The sequence below is a fragment of the Tyto alba genome, unplaced genomic scaffold (assembly GCF_018691265.1).
Source record: "Tyto alba isolate M040663 unplaced genomic scaffold, T.alba_DEE_v4.0 Super-Scaffold_48, whole genome shotgun sequence".
NCBI classification, from domain to species: domain Eukaryota; kingdom Metazoa; phylum Chordata; class Aves; order Strigiformes; family Tytonidae; genus Tyto; species Tyto alba.
In genome coordinates, this window is record NW_024881324.1 from 2,826,945 (window position 1) to 2,848,017 (window position 21,073).

Below are 21,073 nucleotides of genomic sequence, written 5' to 3' on the forward strand. Positions count from 1 at the left end.
CTGGGCTCCATGCCGCTTCAGCAGCACTGCTGACTACTTCCACCCTTACCTGAAGTCTACAAGAACTGACCTATGCTACTGTAACTGCAGGGCAAACCTGTCCTGAGTGCATCTTGTTGTTGGGCCAGAGCCTAACTCTGTATATAGTACTGAGAACAAACCATCGAGAATGCAGAACACCATCTTACCACAGTCACTGCATAAAACCATTGAAAAATCCATTGATAATTTCTAGAAAGCAAAGAATAACAGAAGAAAGTGCAATGTTTTCAGTACACTAATTCAATAAATATTTGTTATTTACTTTCAAATTTAAGTCAGTGACACATTTTTAAGGATCTGGACTGCAACTGTTAATTATGGTGCAGCCTGGTTGTCAAAGCTTCAAAGTTTACAGAGGAGGTCTTTTCTGAAACATGTCAGTGAAAAGCCTGCGTGAAAAATACTGCTTGTTGAGTCTCCTTCTGTGGGACCAGGTTGTTTCACCTTAGTGAAACATCTCATTACCAGGCCAGAACAATCAACTGCCTTAGTAATCACCTATAAAATTGTAAAACAAAACTGCATCTCAGTTAATAACCAAGCAAATACTCAAAACATAGCCAAAGCACTTGAGTGCAGCAAATGCTGAAACTGTATGTAGCTCAGCAAAATAATAGTCCACGTACAGCTACATCGTCTGCACTCTGTTTATCCCAGCTTTAATTTAATGAGGTTCATATGGATCCAATTTATTCCAAGAGGGAAGACTGAAACTTTAAAATCCCCAAATTACCCTGATTTCTGACATGTGCTGAATGGACACTACATCTTGTAGGGACCTAGAGCCTGGATGAACAAAAATTTGTGAGGCTTACACTTCCTTGTAGCCTGAGAGTATGAGATCCAGCTCCTGACAGAAAAAGGACTAGTTTTCAAGATAAAGCTCTGAGATATTGGATGGAGGTACCTCCTTGCAGCTCTAAGTGAGATATCATATATACAACTCAGGCTATTCTCAGTGTTTCCTTACAGGGTACATACATCTTCAGGTCTTGGTTTTCATTGGCTTCCCATGCACTTGCTCCCTGGATCCCATTTTAAAGATTTTCAGGTGTTTAATTTCTCTTTGCACACAGGATGTTGCCTTTTAACTTGATAGACAAACAAAATTTACCATACCCACCTCCTTAGATTTTGTATTAACTCCTGACTCAAGGAGTTTCTATCCTCAAAAAAAAAATCCAGCACAGCTGAGATGCAGTGAGATTTCCTCATTAACATGTGTCACTGATGCACTTCTTTAATATGTGCTAATTACACCTTGTCAGATATAGCAATTGTGCCCCACTTTGAAAGCAACATGAACATATAGATCCAATCTAGTCCTGAGAACAACTGCTACTGGCAGATGGTTGATAGAGAATAAGGAAACCATATGAGTAAATACAGTTCCAGAGAGGATTCACAAAGCTAACCAATGCTACAAAAAAAAAAAAAAAAAGATTTTCTTCACTGAAAAACACTTTATTGAGGATATATTAATGAGTAGGTAACATTCAAACTTTTAGCAACCTTTTTTACAGAACTGTATTTCACATGTCTACAGGAATAAGTGTTTCTACTTAGCTGAAGAAAAAGAAGGAAGAGAGTTCCTGAAAGAAGAAAATTCAATTTATACTAAAAATTCCCTGCAGATTACATAAGTGATTTAGCAAACTTAATTTTCCTGAAAGCACCACAGGAAAAATAAACCTTAGCGTTATTTAGTGTTGGCAAAATCATCCTTACTTTTTATTTGTTCTGGTCCAGATTCACCAGTATTTATGTGCCAAATGTACATTCAGCTGTGGAGTAATGTGCTTTGGTTAACAAGACATTTATTTTGCTATTTTTCTGTAAAGAATGTGCATAAAATCCAAGCCCTTCAATTAAAAATATTCTGTGATATTATTAAGAGTTATACAGACTGTAAGCTTTAGAACTTAGTGTTGTGGGACAGAAACAGCATTAATGTTTTTGCACAAATAGGTACTCACTTCAGGGCCTCGTTCACCAGAAGCTCCATCTTCCCCTGGTGACCCAGGAGGTCCTACACCTGCATCAGGTGCTGGTTTTCCCGGAAGACCAGGCAGTCCTGGAGGGCCTGGTGGCCCAGGAAGACCCTGGATAAATCAGCAGCATTGTTAGAAATGGCCCTAGCCAGGTTCATTTGTACAGACATGGAACAGGAAAAGCTCACACAGTCTGTTTAGGTTCATAAAACTCTCAGCTTGGGTTACCATCCCCCTCTGGCTTCATTAAGAACCAGTTTTAGTTTCACAGATATACTCCTTACATAGGGTCACACTGACCTGCTCCATCTTTGCTCTCTGTGCCACCTCATGGAATACAACAGCAAGCAGTAATTTAAAAACCAAAAAGTTCTGTGTCAGCTCTCTGTAATCCAGGGAAGACTTTAGATATTTCAACAGTCAACCTAATATTAAGAAACTTAACCAAAATGAAAACAAGGGATCACTGAACAGACAGATGTGGTTAGGCTTTTTCTCTATTTTTTTTCAAAAGTTTTCTCCATTCTGTTTCTGAAGTACTGAGAATACTGAGAATCTGTACTCATGGTAAAGAGCTGACTGTGCTTAATATTGTAAAAATGGCCTCTGCTCCAAAGATCTATCTTTCACGGACATGAGCAGATCTATTTCAATTGAATAAAATGAATGAAATATGTTACTTCAGGAGAAATAATAAATTTGCAAATATTCTCTCTCATGTGCGAGTCCATCCTTGTTACTGATTGTATTAGCAGGCAAATATGGACAGTTTGAAATTTTGGGTCATGGCAATGTAAGGCAAGAACTCTTTAATCCTGATTTAGAGTCATCTACAGGATTCTGTTAGCAAGATGGTCATACTGGATTTTCAGTATGGTCAACAGATCCTTCTGCAGGGAGCCTTTCCATGCACTCACCCGTCTGGTTAACTATATAGGGCATCTAAAGGGCATCTACACCAGGCAAGATAACTAACTTTCAGTACATGACAACTCCCGCCTGAAGAGCCTTGGGAACAACGTATTTGACACTTTGGAGGAAAGAAAAAACAGAAAAGAAGTATTGAGGCAGAAATCAGTCTGAGAGAATGAAAAATATCACTAAATGTGTTGCAAAACAGAGGCCTCGGAATGCTATAGCATTCTGGAGTTCATAGGAGACAGGCATCCGGGGAGTTAATTCCTCAGAAAGCTTCAGCATTCTTGATGGAACAGCTTCTAATCAAAGGGTGGAAGTGCTCCGTCCCAAAGACTGCATGAAAGACTATCTTTCACTCCTAGATGGATTGGCAAAAGCCTTCCCATTTATGTCTCTTCAACTTCAGCCACTTGACTTCTCATTTTCCTAACATTTGTCCTTATCTGTAATACGTTGCCTGATTCATTATATATCTGACTGGTTCTGTGGATGGAAAACCACATTATTTGCAACTGCAATACATATTTTATAGACTGCTACTTGGATTTTCAACAGGAACATGATAAAAGTAGATTTGGCTCACTAGAGATAATGGGTGAAGAAGTGACTCAAGAACAAAACAAAACATACAAAATAATTCCAGATCTGGCAGCAAGTTCTAGTCAATTGATGTTATTTTTCCCAGAAAAAGGCACACTGTTCTGTGTAGGATGTATAGGAAAGATAACCTCTCCTCTGAAAACAATAGTCCAGAAAAAAAAATAAGTAGAAAAAAATTCCCACTCCAAATATTTCCTTTGCCACTCAACAGCTCAGAAGCAGAGCAAGAAAACCAGGCCAGATATCCCATTTTTAATCCAGAGCCATGCCCATCTGAGTTCTGTCTCTCAAAATATGTCAACTCTCTGTGAAGTCAATGAACAAGACCAATGTAACAAATCAACCCCTAACCCAAATCTTACTTGAGGCTGTTGACACATAATGCTAAGAGTGACAGACTGTTAAACCAGTACTCATCATCCCACTTGTTCTGCTCTGTTCCTTGTGCCTGCTGATCCTGAGCACCGCTGAAAGCTGCATTTTACAGCACAGCCTACTGAAGTGAACTGAAACTGATGCTGACTTTCCTGAATATGATGTCTGCAAAATTAAGTACTTCAGTAGGTTCACAAGGTTCACTCTTTCTGAAGATGAGACAGACACCTCCAGGAGAAGGATGAGGTCAACATCTAAGACAGCAACTACTTTGACTATCGCAGTTTAACCAATGGCCAAGTTTGAGTTAATAACCCATGATTCAGGTTTACCTGGCACAAATACTTCCCAGTGATGGAAGTCTTGTCTACCATGTTACACAGCCTAGAGAGCCTCACTTTGTGAACACGTGTGTCAACATCTTATTAACTTTCATTAAGCCAAAGCATCTCCCTCTGCTAGCCAGCCTTGATGTGATGGTGTTACGATTCTTCACAAAGGCAAGGATACAGGGAAGTTCAAACGACCATCACAAAGGATCAACAGTGGAAGTTGCAGTGTAAAGTACTTCATACAGACATGCGTATTTTCTAGAGCAGGTACTCCAAATTAAAAAAAAAGCAGAGTAGTATCATTTCCATCTCTCTCCTCTTTATTGTCCCCTCAGAATCAGATTAAAAGGATTTTCTCATTTTAAAAAGTAATCTTGTCATTATTTCTTTGTTGTCTTCTTTCTCACACTTCCCTACTCACATGCACCTAGGACTTTTCAGATCCTGAAATGAAACCCTACAAAGCATTTCTGGATATTGTGAATTAAGCATGTACAAAATTTGCATTATGAAATGGATCTTCTATAATCTGATTGAGAAAAATAAATCTCTTTATTATGTTAATGAGAAATAAACATCATTATATACTTACTCTTAAAATCTCAGTCTCTCTGTCAATGTCTCCAGAACCCGATTCTTCAGGTTCCAGTCTATTCTGAAATTAAGAGAATTCCATTTAAAAATATTGCTTCTAAAGATGACAAATTAAAATATCACTCACCAATTACTGCAAACACAGTTATAGTCAATATCCTTGAAGCAGAGTGTCACTGGTGAAATAAATTATAATACAACTTTTCAGTCATGTTTCTGGTGTTTCATACCATATTTTTGTGTAGACACTCCTCTGTATATTTACCTGCAGATGCTCTGTGAGTACAGTGATTACAAACCTGAGGACACACATGCTGTGTGACTGTTTAAGTGAACTGAAGATGAAGAGCTATCTCAGACAAATTTAAACTTTGGAAAGATACCTGTCAACATGAAGAATATCCTAAAATGCATGCCTAACAACTAGCCACTGCTTCCTAGAATGTGCCTCTTAGTTCAAAAGACAAATTCTGAGATTCCTACAACTGGAATCCAAAGAGGCATTTTATAAATGGAAATTAATAAACTAAAGCTTTTTCTAAAACATTTGGTTAGTAAAACTTTTTGTTTTTAATATTGCAATCTGGTTGTACTAATCTATAAGACAACTTCAGATTCAAGGTTTTCAGCTTCAAACCAACGTCCTATATTATGGAACCTATAGTGCAAACTGCAGTCAGTGCACATACTGTCAAAGCATTTTTTAAAATCTCTAAAGAAAGAGAAGTATTTTTCATGGAAAATTTTCCATGATTTGTCTGCATAGTATATATAGCAAAGTAGAAGGAAGTCCAGTTATCCGTTTTTTAAGATTATAGCAACTGCTATGAAAGTTTTATAGAACTCATAATCTTAAAGTTTAAAAAGAATAAACCAAAATGTGCAACAAATAAACTTGGCAGTTGAAATACAACTTTTCTACATGTGCGAGTTCCACCACATTTAAAATGTAATAATGTCAACGCATATTAAAGTAAATTAACTACTACAATTTCCCATTGCAAGTCCTTGATGAGTTTCATGGCTGTGTATTCTTTGTAACCTACAGCCCAAAGTACACAGAGAACTAGTACCTGAATCTGTTATGACAGTACCAAAGGTAATGTTTCAGAAGCCCAGGGATCAGGGATTCATTCCCCGGCTGCACTGAGATTTCTTTCCCTTCACTCCAGAATAAAAGGCATTGGAACTTGGTATCACAGCCAGTAAGAAAGTAAAGGCAGTGCAGGACCTGGTGTTCACTGCTACGTTTAGAGAAGTGGCCTTTGGGTGAGAAAAGCTGTTGGACTGGAGCACCTTGTCCTAGTGATCTGGAGCTGCTTTGCTGGTCTCTTGAAGTCAGTACCAGTGGGGGATAAATAGTGCAGCCCTTCATAATGCTGCTTCTCTATTTTTTTTTTTTTTTTTTTTTTTTTTTTGCCACAGAAACAGATTGATATAACTTAGCAGACTCTAGATCAGGGCAGCATATAATCCATTTTGGTCACTGGAATGTGTTGCAAACTATCTTCTTAAATATTCATAATGCTCAATGTGACAGATTTGTTTAAAAGCTCACCACAGTACTTCCACTGGTGTCAATGGTGGGTTGTGTCTACTTATAAAATCAGCTCCCACACCATGAACTGAAAATTCAGGCCAGATTCCTCCTTCGGCTGCGTACACATGTAACCTCATGGAAACAGTGGGGAAGGTCCAAGTACAGAAGAGAGATGAATTTGAAACATTTTTAACATTGCCAGAGTACTGAGCATTCAAAATATGAACACTGTCACCATGCTGGTATGTGTTGTAGTATTTAATGACAGCAAACGTTAAGTGACTGTCAAACCACTTCTGTGTTCAGTAGTGGGAAGAAATGAATAATTCACGTTTGTAACACCCTATTGAGGAAATTTTTGTCTCTTGTTCTCCCATATATTATTGGTTTTGCACAGGAGATCACACGCATCCCCTGACTTTTTAAAATGTCAATACTGGGTGTTTATGTAGATTACAGTACTCACACTCTTTAGCCAGACATTTATTTGCATTTCTGCATGAGTGTTTTAGGAAATATGATTATCTCTGTGGCAGTCAAGCTACTTTCCCTGAGAAAACCTCCTATTAGTTCTGGATTTCCCTATGGCAAGCTGAGCTCATTGACAGAGAACCCCAAATACTCACTAAACCTCTGGAAGGAGCAGATGGTCCTGCGGGTCCTGGTAGTCCAGGAGGTCCTGGCAATCCCTCACCAGGATCACCCTAAAACATGAATGAGGGTAAATCAGCAAGGATTTAATCAAATAAATGCAGACCAGAGTTTTTCAGCACTAGGTGTAATCTGTGTGGATTTCTAGTCACAGGAAAAAATGAAAGTGTCTGCTTAGATCCTAAGGGCACAGATGAACTTTGTTCATTTCTGATAAGCTCCCAAGAAACATGATCTTTGCATTGTCAAAGGAAGAAAGGATTTTTCTCTTTATGACTTCTGCAATGAATTTGCAAATGTACAAGAAACGTTAATAGCATTAGACAGAGTATATTTCTCGTCAGAATAATGTTTTATTGTGGATCATGCATTTTTAGGGTTCATTATATGACCCTTCCCCCTCCCCCCCATAAGTAAGTAAGTAGAAAATGTAGTCACACCATGGTACTCAACAGATAAATTTATTCATTTTATTTCTACCACCTGTAATGCTTTTTCCAATCCCACCATGTCAGGATGATTCTCCTATGTGTTGACCTCTATCCACTGCCACCACAATGAAAGGCCCTGTTCAGAACTGTTATCATTTTCTGTCATAATTACTGCCATTTCTTCTTCTTTAGCTTTCTTACATCAGCTCTGACATTTTTCTGAGGTTAGTTTGAAGTGATTCTGCTTAAGATATTTACAACTTCCATTACATTTTCTGATCAACTCTAGCATTTTTCAGTCAAGAAATGAGGTTCTGACTCGACTTTTCTAATCCTATATTGAAACTCTTATAACATGTCTTTGTATTTATGTTCAACATTCTATGTGCCTTTTTCTGGAGAGCTCACTAAGCAGAATTCGGCTTTTGTGTTTTAAACTCTTTTGGCAGAAGGATATGCCTCTGCATCCCCTAAAATGGAGCCAGTAGGATCATGAATAACTAGCAGACCAGAACATTATGGTTTCTTAGTATGCATGTTGTTTTCATCAAATGATTGACACTCATTTCATTTCATTTTCTGAAGTCTTGTGTGCATCTAAAAGTGATTGATCCCACTTGCTTTTTACCTGATACGTCTGATAGAGGGAGTGCCATGAGGAAATACAGTGTCCTCCTCTCCCTCCCTGTCTGTCTCACATTTCTGGCCTTCATCATCCAATAACTGCAGTTCACTGTTCTGAGGAGTCCCTCAGTGTGCATTTTGGACATTCTTCCTACACGGTGCTCCTAGTTTTGGGACAGATGTACACTTAGAGGGGAAGAAAGAGCTCATATCCCAGAGCTTCTCTCACCGTTGGGAGTGAGAGGCTCAGCCTTCCCTCTACCAACGCTTTCACATAGAACAGACTCCTACCCACCCATCGTGACACCCATCATGACACAGCAGAGCTGTAAGGTGTAACCTCCTTCCCACCTGGCACCAGGAGGAGACAAACCAGACTGGTTTCACTGATCTATCTCAAAGGGGTAGAAGTCACAGAGACATAATTGACACTGGTAGCAGCCTACTGATCTGTGCTTTACCCTATAACCTGTCTATTTGTTACCTGATCTTATGAGCATTTTAACTGTGTTCTCTAAATTCATATATCTGGTCACATAGCAGGAAATGTTGAGTTTTACCTTCTTTGTCACTTGCTCTTTATGCTTGAGAGTTCATTAGATAAATGTATTCATTCATTTCTTTGTTCCCTGTGGCTTTGTCGAATGGTTCCTATAGTGATACTTCAGTCATATTCACAGAGAATGTGTTTAATTAATTCAGGGCTATTTTCACTGTCTGCCAGTGTGTTCATTTACAGATGCTCTTCATTCATTTTAACATACTCTTTGCTTTTTTTTTTTTTTTCAGTGATTATCACATTAACTCCCGTCAGTGTTTTGTGCTTGTTTTCATGCAATTCCTTCCACTTTGCGTGTATCACAAGGAATTAAAAAACCTGAGCTCTCACACTTGGATCACAGTAATGTCTAGGAAGCCTAACTGTACCCGTTCCTAAGGAGTATCTCATGGCTGTGTCTCTGCACTGAACAAGGACCACAGTGATAAAGTGACAGCCAGCATCCCACTCTCTGCTGATATGTAGCACCCCATTTATTCCCAGATTCCCATTTTCAATGAGAAGAACCAGAAACAGGCAGGTGGATACTGCTATTGCTCCTCAGATTTAAATATTATGCTGAAAAATTGCTGATCGTCTTTAGAGAGCATAACTGGTTTGAAGTTTTTGTGTGTACACAGATCAATTGTTTAAGCTTTGCTCATCCTACCAACATAACTGGTACTAGGCAATCACACTGATCGGGATAATGAAATAATTCTCTGGAAAACTAATAATTTAAAAATTATTTACATGTGTAAAAGAGGATCAGAGCAGTGCCTTCTTTGTTCTGCTTTCTGCTGCAGGAACTGGGTCTGGTTAAAGTATTGCCAAGAAAAATATCTGCATATGAAGTTGTCAGTATTCCTTAGTGCTTTTGAACATATCATTAGGACTTTTAGCAGCTGTTATCTTCACAATTACTCTCTGAAGTATCCCTTGAAAATATTAGCCCAATTCTAAAAATGGAAAACAAAGCTTAAGATATCTTAGCTAAAATAGTCATATAGGGAACAAACTGTGGGAGTCTTTTGCTTCCAGATAATAGCCTCAGCTCACTTTAGCTAAGCTGCTTCTCCTCCTGACAAAGTGATCTCCTTCTGATGTCTATTCTAATCAATAAAATAAGGCTGTGGACCATTCTTTGGCCCTGAGGTCAGGTGGAATGGACCAGCTGTGCTCACAGTACTTAGGTACTTGGCCCTGGGCCTCCTTTTAGCCCTGTATGTTCAAAACTAAAATTCAAGTATGGGGTTTTTGTGCAATTTTCATCAAATAACAGGAGAACTAACCTGCAACCTGTCAGCACGACAAGTATTTGAAAGTACAAAGCCTGCTGGGGTAGCACTGGGGGAGCACGCAGCACGAACAGAGCCAGCCTGTGCACAGTCCCATCTGGCAGCAGCCTGGGAACAGTTAGCAACCGATGCTACCCCTGAACAACGCCGAGGCATTGTCTGAGAGAGGACTATTTGACATGGGCCAAAACATTGTCAGGGACCATGAGCACAAGTCTGGACCATTGGCAATTCAGGCAGTTCCTGGGCCTGTGTCTTTTGGCATGGCAGGCGCAGCACTCGTTGCCAGAGATCAGAATGGTTACCTGACAACATCAGCAGCAGCAGCAGCTGCAAAATAGAGCTTCTTTTGCGAATTTGTACTTTGCTTATAAGTAGAAGAAATGTAAACAACCATAATCTTGAAATCTTTTCCATTCGTTTTGTTTTCATGAAAAGCAGTTTGACTGATTTTGTGGTTTACTAACATGAATTATTTCTGTCAGTACCAAACATCCTGGAAATGGCTCTGGTCACAAGAATGACCAGAGCAGATTTGCAGGAAACTTGGGAAGCTAATGGTCAAATGATGTTTAGGCCATTTTTTTCATCTTCACTGTGTGATTGACAAATACTATAGGGGAAGATGAGCCCTTGCTAGAGGGGCTATAGTAGTTCCACAGTGCAGAAGAACCAAAGGAGGCTGCTGGCAAGTGTCCATAGAGAGGGAAGGCACTATCCAAATCAGCTCTGTATCAGGAAGGAAAAATGTAGAGAATTAGCCAGGTGGGGAGGGAGAGTTATAGGAAATCATGGGCTTCAGACACCTGTGCAGCTCCTGGGCTACATCCAGAGATTCTATTTCTGCTCAAGGGCTTCAGACAAAGTGATGGAAAGGCTGACAAGTGTGTAGACATGTCATGAAGGATAGACCACTCTGCCAGACACAAAGTGTCTGAGACCAGTGCCAGCTCAAAACAAAGCATGAATCCCTTTCACCAGTGGGGCTATGCAAGATGGTACCTTCCTTCTCAGAGACTGCTGTGCCACATGTTATCAAGCTTAGGAGGTGGTACTATTCCTGCATATCACTGTCCCAGTGATGGCTCTGCAAGAGCAGATCAGCCATTGTTTCATCCTGTCATGCAGTCCACTCATGCAAGGGAATAGTGAGTTGGCAGGATCTTGAGTCCACGGAGCTCCTAGGGCAAAACCAGTCTGCTCCTCCCACAGTACAGTGAAGTGCTGGTCTCTGGATACAGCATTGTCCAAAACGGACAAGAACCGTGACATTAATTCCTAACATCAGTAGTTCATCACTTAAGACCTTGTTAACTAATTTGTAGCAGAACATATTTCCTTGAACTGTATTTTGCCTTTGAGATATACCAAATTAATTAATTATTAATATTACATATAAAATTACTATTATTAGTAAAGCATAGAAACTGTATATTACTATTCCCAGTGACGTTTGTGTGATTTAACTTAGAAGCACTGAGCTGGTTGGGAAGTGCTGTAGAAAATCCATCTCTGTTGGAAAGTGATTATATTGGTTGCACATTTTGGAATGATATGAAAATATGACAGAGGTTATTCAGAACGGAAGGAAAAATCATCTCATAATGCCATCATCAAGAGTGTTGTGGTATTTACCTGGCAGCTTATAATACTGAATGCCACATAAATCATACCAGTGGCATCCACGTACAAACTCAGTAGTGATTTTGAGGGACTCATTAGAGTAGGGACAGTTCTAGGTACATGACTGCCATAAATCAGTGCCTGCTACTCTTTCTAGCTTTGGAAACCTTAGCCTAGCCTATCTTGTACTCTAATAGCACACTGAGTTACGCCACACTACTTAGTGTATGCTACTGTTGAAATATATCTAGAACTGCTGCAATATTTTTCAAGTGAGACTAATGGCACTGCAGTTCTTGGTGGTATCACAATCACTTATTTTAGTGTCTGAACCACAGAACTGTTAGGTGATACCATGTACCAGTTGCTGCACGGCTGACGGGTTGAGGGAGGTTATCCTTCTGCTCTACTCACCTGAAGTACTGTGTCCAGGTTTGGCTCCCCAGGACAAGAGAGATGGGGAGTGAGACCAGTTAAATGCCACAAAGGCAACTGAAGGACTGGAGCTTCTGATTTTTGAGGGGAGACTGAGAGAGATTAAACTATTTAGCCCAGAGAAAAGATGACATGGAGAGGATCTTGTCAATGTGCACATATACGTGATGGGTGCGAATGAAGAAGATCGAGTCAGAATTTTCTCAGCGGTATTCAGGGAAAGGACAAGAGGGCATGAGCATAAATTGAAATGTAAGAAATTCCATTTAAATGTACACCAATCCCTCTTTTTGTTTTTTCTTTTTAGCCCTAAGGGTGATCAAGCACTCAAGCAGGTTACATAGAGATGTGGAATCTCCATCCTTGGAGATATTAAAACCAGACTGGACACAGTCTTGGGCCACCCACTCTAGTTGCCTCTGCTTTGAGCAAGGGTGCTGGACTACACAATCTCCAGATACTCCTCCCCACCTCAGTGATTCTGGAATTCTGTGATGCATGCTGCAGGTTTTAGCACTGATGGATATGTAAGTGGCACCTTGTCCAAGTCCTCTACCAATAGCACAGTCCTTTATTTGGAATTTGCTTCTAATTGTGTTCTCCCCTGCAGTTTAGACTCTTCTGATTTCTGCTGCTAAACTTTGCCAGTGGAATCCAGGGCTGGGGATAGGGTGAAGAGTGGGGAGGAATGGAGAGACAAAGTGGAGAGAAAGAGACTCCTGGCTCAAGAATTCCATCAAGCTGCCCTTTGCTGATCTGAGACTGCTCAGAGGTTTCAGAAGCGAGGCTCTGAGATGCCTGTACAGAGTGCCTGCAGTGCCTGTTAACAGCCAGTTTAATATCTTGCTGATAATCTGCCCTCCCAGTCTGTCTTCCCTGAAGGGCCTGTGTCCATACACCACAGCGCTCCAGCTGCGAGCTATCCCACCGCATCTCTGTAACCTCAGAGAGCTGCTAGCCCTGTAACTGTGCATGGACTTCTAAGTCCTCCTGTTTGCTTCATCTTCTGCCTGCTTTGGTGAACATGGACCCGAGAGGGGTCCCAGACATGCTGCTTTCACCAGGCGAGTGCGAGTGTCCCCCACTGTGTTGCACCTTGGATGCTGCCTGACTGCCCGACATGCCCTCACCTCTCTTCAGCTTACGATGACCCTTTGCCCAACATGTTTTTCCATTACAATAGACAGACTGCTCAGCTGGACGGGGAGATGGGAGGTTGCCATGCAGTCCTGTAAGCTGACACCTGTACTGGATACTAATTGTGACTTTGAAATGATTCTGGACCCTTTCAAATTGAATCTGAATACATGAACTTCATATGGATTATGTTTGTGATTTTATGAAAATTGGATTGTTTTGGTAAACAGATGAAACGGAGTATTAATTTGGCACTTGGAGTTACTGGCTGAATGCAAATTTTGTGTACAGTGTGTGCTTTAATGATAGATCAATCCCTTATAGCTCCTTTCATCTTAGAAGTGATGTAAGTTCAGATGGTTTAGCTCTTACTTCAATTATGTTCATTTCATAAGGGTAATATGATTATACCGCTTCTCTTAGATCAGCCTGTGGAGTAAGCTGCACAGAGAAGTTATATATAAGAACGGAGTTTTCTTTATTAAATGTTAAATATATCTTCCTTAGCTCTCTTGTGAAAGCCCAACTTTTTTCTGGTGCTGAAGTTTATTCATATTATTGAAAAATCCTTATGATTCTGTTATGGTTGCCCTTTATGCAGATTCATGGCTGAACAGCAGGATGTTTAAACTCTTCCTGTGATTCCCTATTATTATTATTATTATTGTTTTTCTCTCAGAGTGTACCAAATTAACACATGTCCAAGCATAAATGTGATCTGATTGATTGTTGGCTATTAACAGGACACATACCTTTTCACCTTTTTGGCCTGCTTTTCCTTTCAGTCCTGGTAACCCCTGAAGTCCATTGTTACCCTAAAAGGAAATAAAATTTTTTAAAAATATATATTATCTTTTATGCAGGTTAAAGAGGCTGTACACTTAGCAGCAGAGGCTGGCCGTAAGAGTGCCAGACTCTAACTCCTGGTTTGTGCAGCAAGAGGAGATATGGAACTTACATCTCTGTGCAGCTGGCAGTGCACAAAATGTGCCTCCTGCCACATCTGCTCTGCCTACAGCAAAGTGGCAGTGAAGCCTGTTTGGGGGATACCCATGGCAATGCTTGGCAGGCTGCGTTTGGATTTGATACGATGTTAAGCAGACCACACAATACTGATGAAACATATTTCGAATTCCATAATGTTATATTAGAACAAATAGTGATAGCTGTCTGAAAAGTCCTCTTAAAACTTCCTGTGTCTTGGCCATTTACTTATCTAAGAGGTAAGAAAGTCTTAATTTATTCCAAAGTTGCTGAATATGCTTACAGCAGATAAATTCCAGGCTAGAATTCTGCCTCTTCCTTAACAACTTTCAAACTATGAGAAAATGGACAATTGGAAGAAATCTATTTTTGATTTCATGCGGAAGTGATAGTCAACAGAGAATATGGAGATATAGTTGTAACACACTGCTGCAAACTGCTGCCCTGAGTGCACCAAATCATACCATTGGCATTAGCCTGTTCCCACCTTCTACTGAAACCCTTTTTGCCTTGACCCACCTAAATATAGCCAGTTCCTACCAAGTAGGATGCTCTCCTGAGTACATGCACCTGACAGGGAATGTGTGGTACTACATAGCATTTTCCATTCTAAACTTCATCAGCCAAATTAATCCCAAATAACCTTTCTATACGTGTTTATCTTATCTACAATTAACATGCATATGTTCTTCCTATAGAGGCCTGATCATTGGTTAGAAAGAACTCCCACCAGCTTTAAAGTCAGTGCTGTTGTGAAGTGGTGCTATTTACGAATTTGGTTAGGACACTGGAAAAAAAATCAGGAGGCAAATAAACTCCATTTTCCCTAATAACATTTTGGTAGTCTTGACAACTGTAATTATTGACTCTACTGCTCAAGTTTTAGGGCTGGACTAAGTTTAAAGATGGATTGTATAAACATATTATGAAGAAAAATGTATCTGTAATACTAAAAGGATTTCTCTTCCTATTATTCTTTTTCCTGTAGAGTAATTGGTATCGATTTTATAGAAAAGTGGCAAACACATGGACAGTATAAATCTAGTGCATAATAATTTTATTGCTGAGTGAAGCACCGTCAATCCAGTAGTAAAGTTGCATAGGTATATGCATGATTGTAACCCAGCTGCACACAGACAAAGAAGTATATATAAAAAATAATGGACAGTGGTTCATTTTACAAGATACAACAAAATGTCTACAATAGGAAGTAAGATTGTTTCACAAGGATTTGTTTACAAGGACAAAACAATTTATTTTGAAACATTTGAATTACATTTGCAGAATTTTCTATAAGACATTTCCCCATTATTTTGGTTTCATAGAATTTTCTTTCAAAATGTTCTGCTCGAAAGTAGTCAGACTTCTGTTAATTCAGATGTAAACCTCTTGCCCATAAATTCTCTAACAACACATAACCTGATCTTAGGCTAAATAATTGCAAAACCAGCTACATCTTTCTGAGCATATACCAATGTATTCAGGCAGCATTCCTGCAGGAGCTGAATAAAGAATCCCATGAATGACTACTGATTTTTTTTTTTTTTTTTTTTTAAATATCTTAAAACACACCAGTTTAATTTGAGGTTCACTTGGAGGGGGTAGCTCACAGCAGTGGTGCATGGTGGTGTAGGAAAGAAGGAACAGGCATGATGATGATGATGATGATGATGATGATGATGATGATGATGATGATGATGATGACAGTCTCTGGATGGGAAGGTCTTAGCGAAGGGAAAGATCCACAAAGTGGCAGCAGCAAATAGTGAGTAAGGAAACAGAGAAGCTGGGTAGTAAAGCTTCAACAGCAGCTGAGGCACTCATGGAATATGACAGCTAGGGATTTGTTATCGTGTGCATTGCTGGGCGATAGTTCAGCGCGGAGGACGCACGTGCAATCTGCCAGCGGCTCGTGGTGAACAGACCTAAGGGTGGGAGCCATCTGGAGAAGGGTGGGAGGAACCTTCAGGAATTCAGGAAGATGACAGCAAATGTGACAGAAGAGAGGATAAAATAGAGGAATGTAGGGGAAGGAAAGAAGGAAGGGTGAAGCAGAAGGTGCAGCTGAATTACTGCAGAAGAGTTGAGGGGTGAGAGGTACATCTCTAATGTTAATAGCAGCTGAGGTTAGGAGCAGGCAACATGGCAGCATGTGTCTTTGAAGGGTCAATGAAGCACTTTGGTTTGCCCTGGAAGAGTTCTGGGTCTGAGCATGTCCTCTTTTAAAGTTCCTGTCTGCAAAAAAGCCAGCCTCACCAGAGATGGAATCCTTGTACAGCTGCTTAAGACATGCCATAGCTCTTATGTTCTTTGCAACTGGGAAATCATAAGTTTCTCTTAGAAACCTGGGTAGGCCTCCCTTGGCAACCTGAGGGGGTCAACTACAGCGCCAGAGCTGCTTTCTAAAGAGAGCACATGGAGAAAGCACTTTGCTGCTTAAGCTTCAATATAGCTGAGTCTCTGATAAAAAAAATGTTGGGTTTTTTTTCTTCAGTTAACCAAAATATGTGTAAGTACTTACCGGTAACCCATATTTACCAGGAATGTCCTAAAATAAAACAACTTTGTTAGAAAGGTAAATAAAGCATTGTAACAAAGAAGCAACAAAAGAGAAAAGCAATTAACTATAGCTCGATGTGTCATGTAGTGACAAAATAACAAACTAGAACTGTAACAAGTAGTGCATCACAGTGTGATCTGTTTTGCACCTCTGTTCAATTGGATGCATCTTGTGCTGATGGTTCAGAAGGATATGATGTGTGACACATCCTGGATATAGAGAAGCCGCTGAGGCCTGAAGTCGAGCAGCTTTGACCATGCTCAAACATGGCACCGGGGAGGGTGGTGCAGCCCGGCAAGGGCTGCCTGAAGAGTTTGTGGAATTGACACTCTAAGAATGTTAGTACGTTGGCACTGCAGTTGTTTGCCTCGTGCTCTCTGATGACTGTCTCCCCTCAGGCCCTTGTATAGATGTTGACACATGTGCACAGCAGATATGACGCTCCTGAGATGATCTGGTGGGGCTAAAAAGCCATCTTGTGGAAGTATAACTGGTGACAGTGTGTGAGACTGTGGCGTTTTGGCCCTTTATGCATGTGTGGTGCGTGACTATTATTTTTTCTAAAATACAGGCATTCTTTCAACAGACAGAAAATACTCACCGGCTGACCCTGTTCTCCAAGTTTCCCTGGAAGTCCAGGAGGTCCTTGATCTTTTTTCTGCACGTCTTCTACTCCTGGCCTTCCTGGAGATCCTGTGGACCCGTCTTCTTCCTGACCTTTCTGGCCCTGAGTAAATAAAATGTGAAATATGAAAAGTATTTTGCATTACTTTTCCCATTTTTCTTTCTCTTTTCCCCCCTCTCTTCCCTTTCTCCTAGGACCCCTGCTTTGTTCAATGCAGTCAGAAACTTGTTATGTACCATACAAACAATATATTCCATTCAGCAAAGGCAGTCCATATTAGAGATCATTCATGCAAGTACAAATAAATTGCTCATTGAGATGAAAAAAAATAAGAGCTGGTTACCTAGCTGCAAGTGACATGGTCTAATTTCATATCTGCACAAATCTGCACAGTCTAAATTAATAATGTAGGTTTGAAAAAGATCAATTTTACAAACAAAGTCTGGGAGAAAATTGTGAAGGTTAAGAAGAGATGTTTAGGAACTCCTTTGAGATATACAGCTCTAACAAGAGAGGGTTACATATCCATCTTGGTTAAAAAGTAAAGTGACAGAAGATGAAATGAGGAAACTGATAGCAAATAGCAAAAATGGACAAGCAAGAGCAAAAAATTGCTAAACACCCGTATTTGGACAAAGGAAAGTAAGAATAATAAAAAGAATGATTTAAATACACCACAAACAAAAAGACTCCTTTCAGTGGTGAAGCTCAGACACTAATGCATATTTAAATTAAAATCCAGTATACAGGAAGAAACATTGAAGTAATTTTTGCATCATATTTTGAAACAAGCAATAGGGTTTACTCACATTTTATAGCAATAATTAAAAATATTGTGTTCCATTACTAGCAAATGGAACTAAGAGGGACGTAGTGTAGTAACTATCCAAGCATTTTAAAGTTAGCAGGATGACAGCTTTCAAAAAATGAGCTGCTAGCTGATTTTTTAAAGATCCCCCTGGGTTTTGTCACTAGGAAAGTTCCTAAAGACCAGAGATTTTTTTTTCAATTGGTCTCATTAGAGATTTTTTTCTCATCTGGAAAAGTGCTTGAAGGGAACCTAGTTAGCTAAGCTGTGGGTAAGATCATAACCTGAGAGAGATAACAGGATTGTTGATAAGGGTTGTTGGAGTACTGAAGGAGCTGGTGGATGTTATGGCAGGACCGCTCTCAATCATCTATCAAAGGTCTTGGGAGTCTGGGGAAGTCCCCGCTGACTGGAAGTTGGCTGATGTTATTCCAGTCTACAAGAAAGGTGTGATGGAAGGCCCAGAGAACTACAGACCTGTTTCTGGTTTCTGGAAAAATTATGGAGAAGATTATACTAAGTACTATTGAAAGGCATTTAAAGAACAATGCAATCATCAGGCACAGTCAACATGGGTTCAGAAAGGGAAAGTCCTGTCTAACTAATTTGATATCCTTCTATGATAAGGTCACTCATGTGGTGGAGGGAGGGAAGGCGGTCAATGTAGTTTTTCTGGATTTTAGTAAGGCTTTTGATACTGTCCCTCCCAGCACCCTTTTGGACAAGCTGTCCGGTGAACAGGGTCACGGTGCGGTGGGTGAAGAACTGGCTGCAGGGCAGAGCTCAAAGAGTTGCAGTGAGCGGGGCTACGTCTGGCTGGTGACCGGTCACCAGCTCCGTTCCTCGGGGCTCGGTCTGGGGCCAGTGCTGCTCAGTCTTTGTACCAACGATCCGGATGCAGGAGTTGAATGCCTGGGACAGAGTGATGCTGGGCACAAGTCTGACCTGGGGGAGGAGCGGCTGGGGAGCAGCCCTGCAGGAGGGGTCTGGGGGTGCTGGTGGGCAGCAGGGTGGGGGGGAGCCAGCAGTGTGCCCTGGCAGCCAGGAGGGCGACCCCCCTCCTGGGGTGCATCAGACATGGGTGCACGGCGAGCGGGGCAGGAGCGGGGATTGTCCCGGTGCATTGAGCACTGGTGCGGCCTCACCTGGAGTGGGTGTGCGGGCCTGAGCCCCACCACTCCCAACGGGACGCGGAGGTCCCTGAACGCGTCCAGAGGAGTGCACCAAAGCTGGGGAAGGGGCTGGCAGGCATGGCCTCTGAGGCTGAGGACACAGGGTTTGTCTAGTTGGAGAGAAGGAGGCTGAGGGGCGACCTCCCTGCTCCCTACAGCTTCCTGAGGAGGGGACGTGGGGAGGGAGGGGCTGAGCTCTTCTCCTTGGGACCCAGGGCCAGGTCACTGGGAATGGCTCAAACCTTGACAGGAGGAAACGTTCCTTTACTGAGAGGGTGCTCAAACCCTGGAAGAGGCTTCCTGGAGAGGTGGTTGATGCTCCAAGCTGGTCAGTGTTTAAGAGGCATTTGGACAACGCTCTTAATACCATGCTTTAGCTTTGAGTGAGCCCTGAAGTGGTCAGGAGGTTGGACTAGGTGATTGTGGTAGGTTCCTTCCAACCGAAATAGTCTATTATTCTAGTCTAGTCTAGTCTAGTCTAATATAAATCAAAGTGTGAACATAATGAATGCTAGATCACCATGGTTTTGTCTGACAAACAGGTCATAATTTTCTTTGTTATGGGTGCTTGTTAACAGTAACACTGCTGATCTGACTTCAGCAATTTTTCCTGAGGGGCATTTGTCTGAGTTCTATGCAACAATGAAAAAATATAATGCTGTGCCTAATCAGCATCACCCATATTAATTGGATTATAAATTGCGTAACTGGTACAATGGGGGATCTTGTACAATGGCAAACTTACAGGAGATAGAGCCACTTCTACCATCTACTCACAAAGACCATTTTTCAATGCAGTACCAATTTTTAACAATTATTATTTTCTAAAAGATTGTTCAGTAGCATATTCTATAGCCATCTTGGGTACATATGTAGTGAAAAGGATGTGGAAATTGGAATAAATTCAGGAAAAATTTTGTCAAGATTAGTAAGTAGCAAAACTACTTGTCACAATAGATGTAACTTTTTGTGTCGCACTAATTAAATCAAGACTGGGTTTTTATTTAAGAAAAATGGCCCCAAACTGAAAAATATGTATGGTAAGAGCAATTGTTCATACTGACATTAAAATTGCTACTTTTTAAAAAAAGTAGACATGAAAATGTTAGAGGAATCATATTTGAAAGTTCTCCAAAAATATTAAAGCCTTTTGTGTGTCAGCTACGAAAGGCTGATCCTTAATCTAATGTTTCACCATTTCTTATAATTTGCCACAATAAACACAGAAACACTGAATGACCCTGTAAAGAGCTGGCTTAAACACTTGGATAAAGCATTAAAACTTCAGAACAGAAGTTCTGTCATTCTTGATGCTGTATGTTCTCTGGCAAACAGAAGCAGCCATAACTGACTGCAGTTTCAAGCAATACAAAGAATGGACTCTTGGCACAGGAGTCACAAAGGCAAGAGGAAGGAAAGATCATTATTTATTTTCTGTTCAGAAAAATCTGTGGTGGATGTTGGATCAGGAATGTTAATTAATGAAAAATGTACTGCTAGCTGATTATTTTGAAATATCTCAACAAGTAGGGCAAGTATTTGAGTAGCTGGAACCCTCCAACTCACAGTATTCCAAATGAGTGGTGTATGTAATTTTAATTTGCAGAATCACACATAATTCAGGTTACACATCATCTTACAAATGCAGTGGGCACAGTATCTTTCAAAGCTCAGTATCTCACTAGGGAGGGTGACTTTGCTACATATGGCATAGCCAGCTGCTCTGGGGTTTCTAATTCCTGCAGTCGTGTAGGCTGGAGTACTCTGTACTTAGGGGTTAAAAGGGCTGCCATTT

General features: G+C 40.6%; 1 protein-coding gene across 4 annotated transcripts in view; it reads right to left on the reverse strand.

The window, feature by feature from the left end:
* LOC104366817 (collagen alpha-1(XV) chain) overlaps positions 1 to 21,073 on the reverse strand; it is a 153,369-nt gene that overhangs the window by 68,396 nt on the left and 63,900 nt on the right. For 3 of the 4 annotated variants that reach the window (XM_032998883.2, XM_032998881.2, XM_032998880.2), the window contains 6 exons: positions 17,275 to 17,400; positions 16,635 to 16,661; positions 13,882 to 13,944; positions 7,019 to 7,096; positions 4,851 to 4,913; positions 2,019 to 2,144 (listed from right to left, as the gene is read on the reverse strand). In XM_032998883.2, the coding sequence (XP_032854774.2) occupies positions 2,019 to 2,144; positions 4,851 to 4,913; positions 7,019 to 7,096; positions 13,882 to 13,944; positions 16,635 to 16,661; positions 17,275 to 17,400 (483 nt within the window). The remainder of the gene's footprint in view (positions 1 to 2,018; positions 2,145 to 4,850; positions 4,914 to 7,018; positions 7,097 to 13,881; positions 13,945 to 16,634; positions 16,662 to 17,274; positions 17,401 to 21,073) is intronic. The other variant, XM_032998882.2, reaches the window with a different exon arrangement.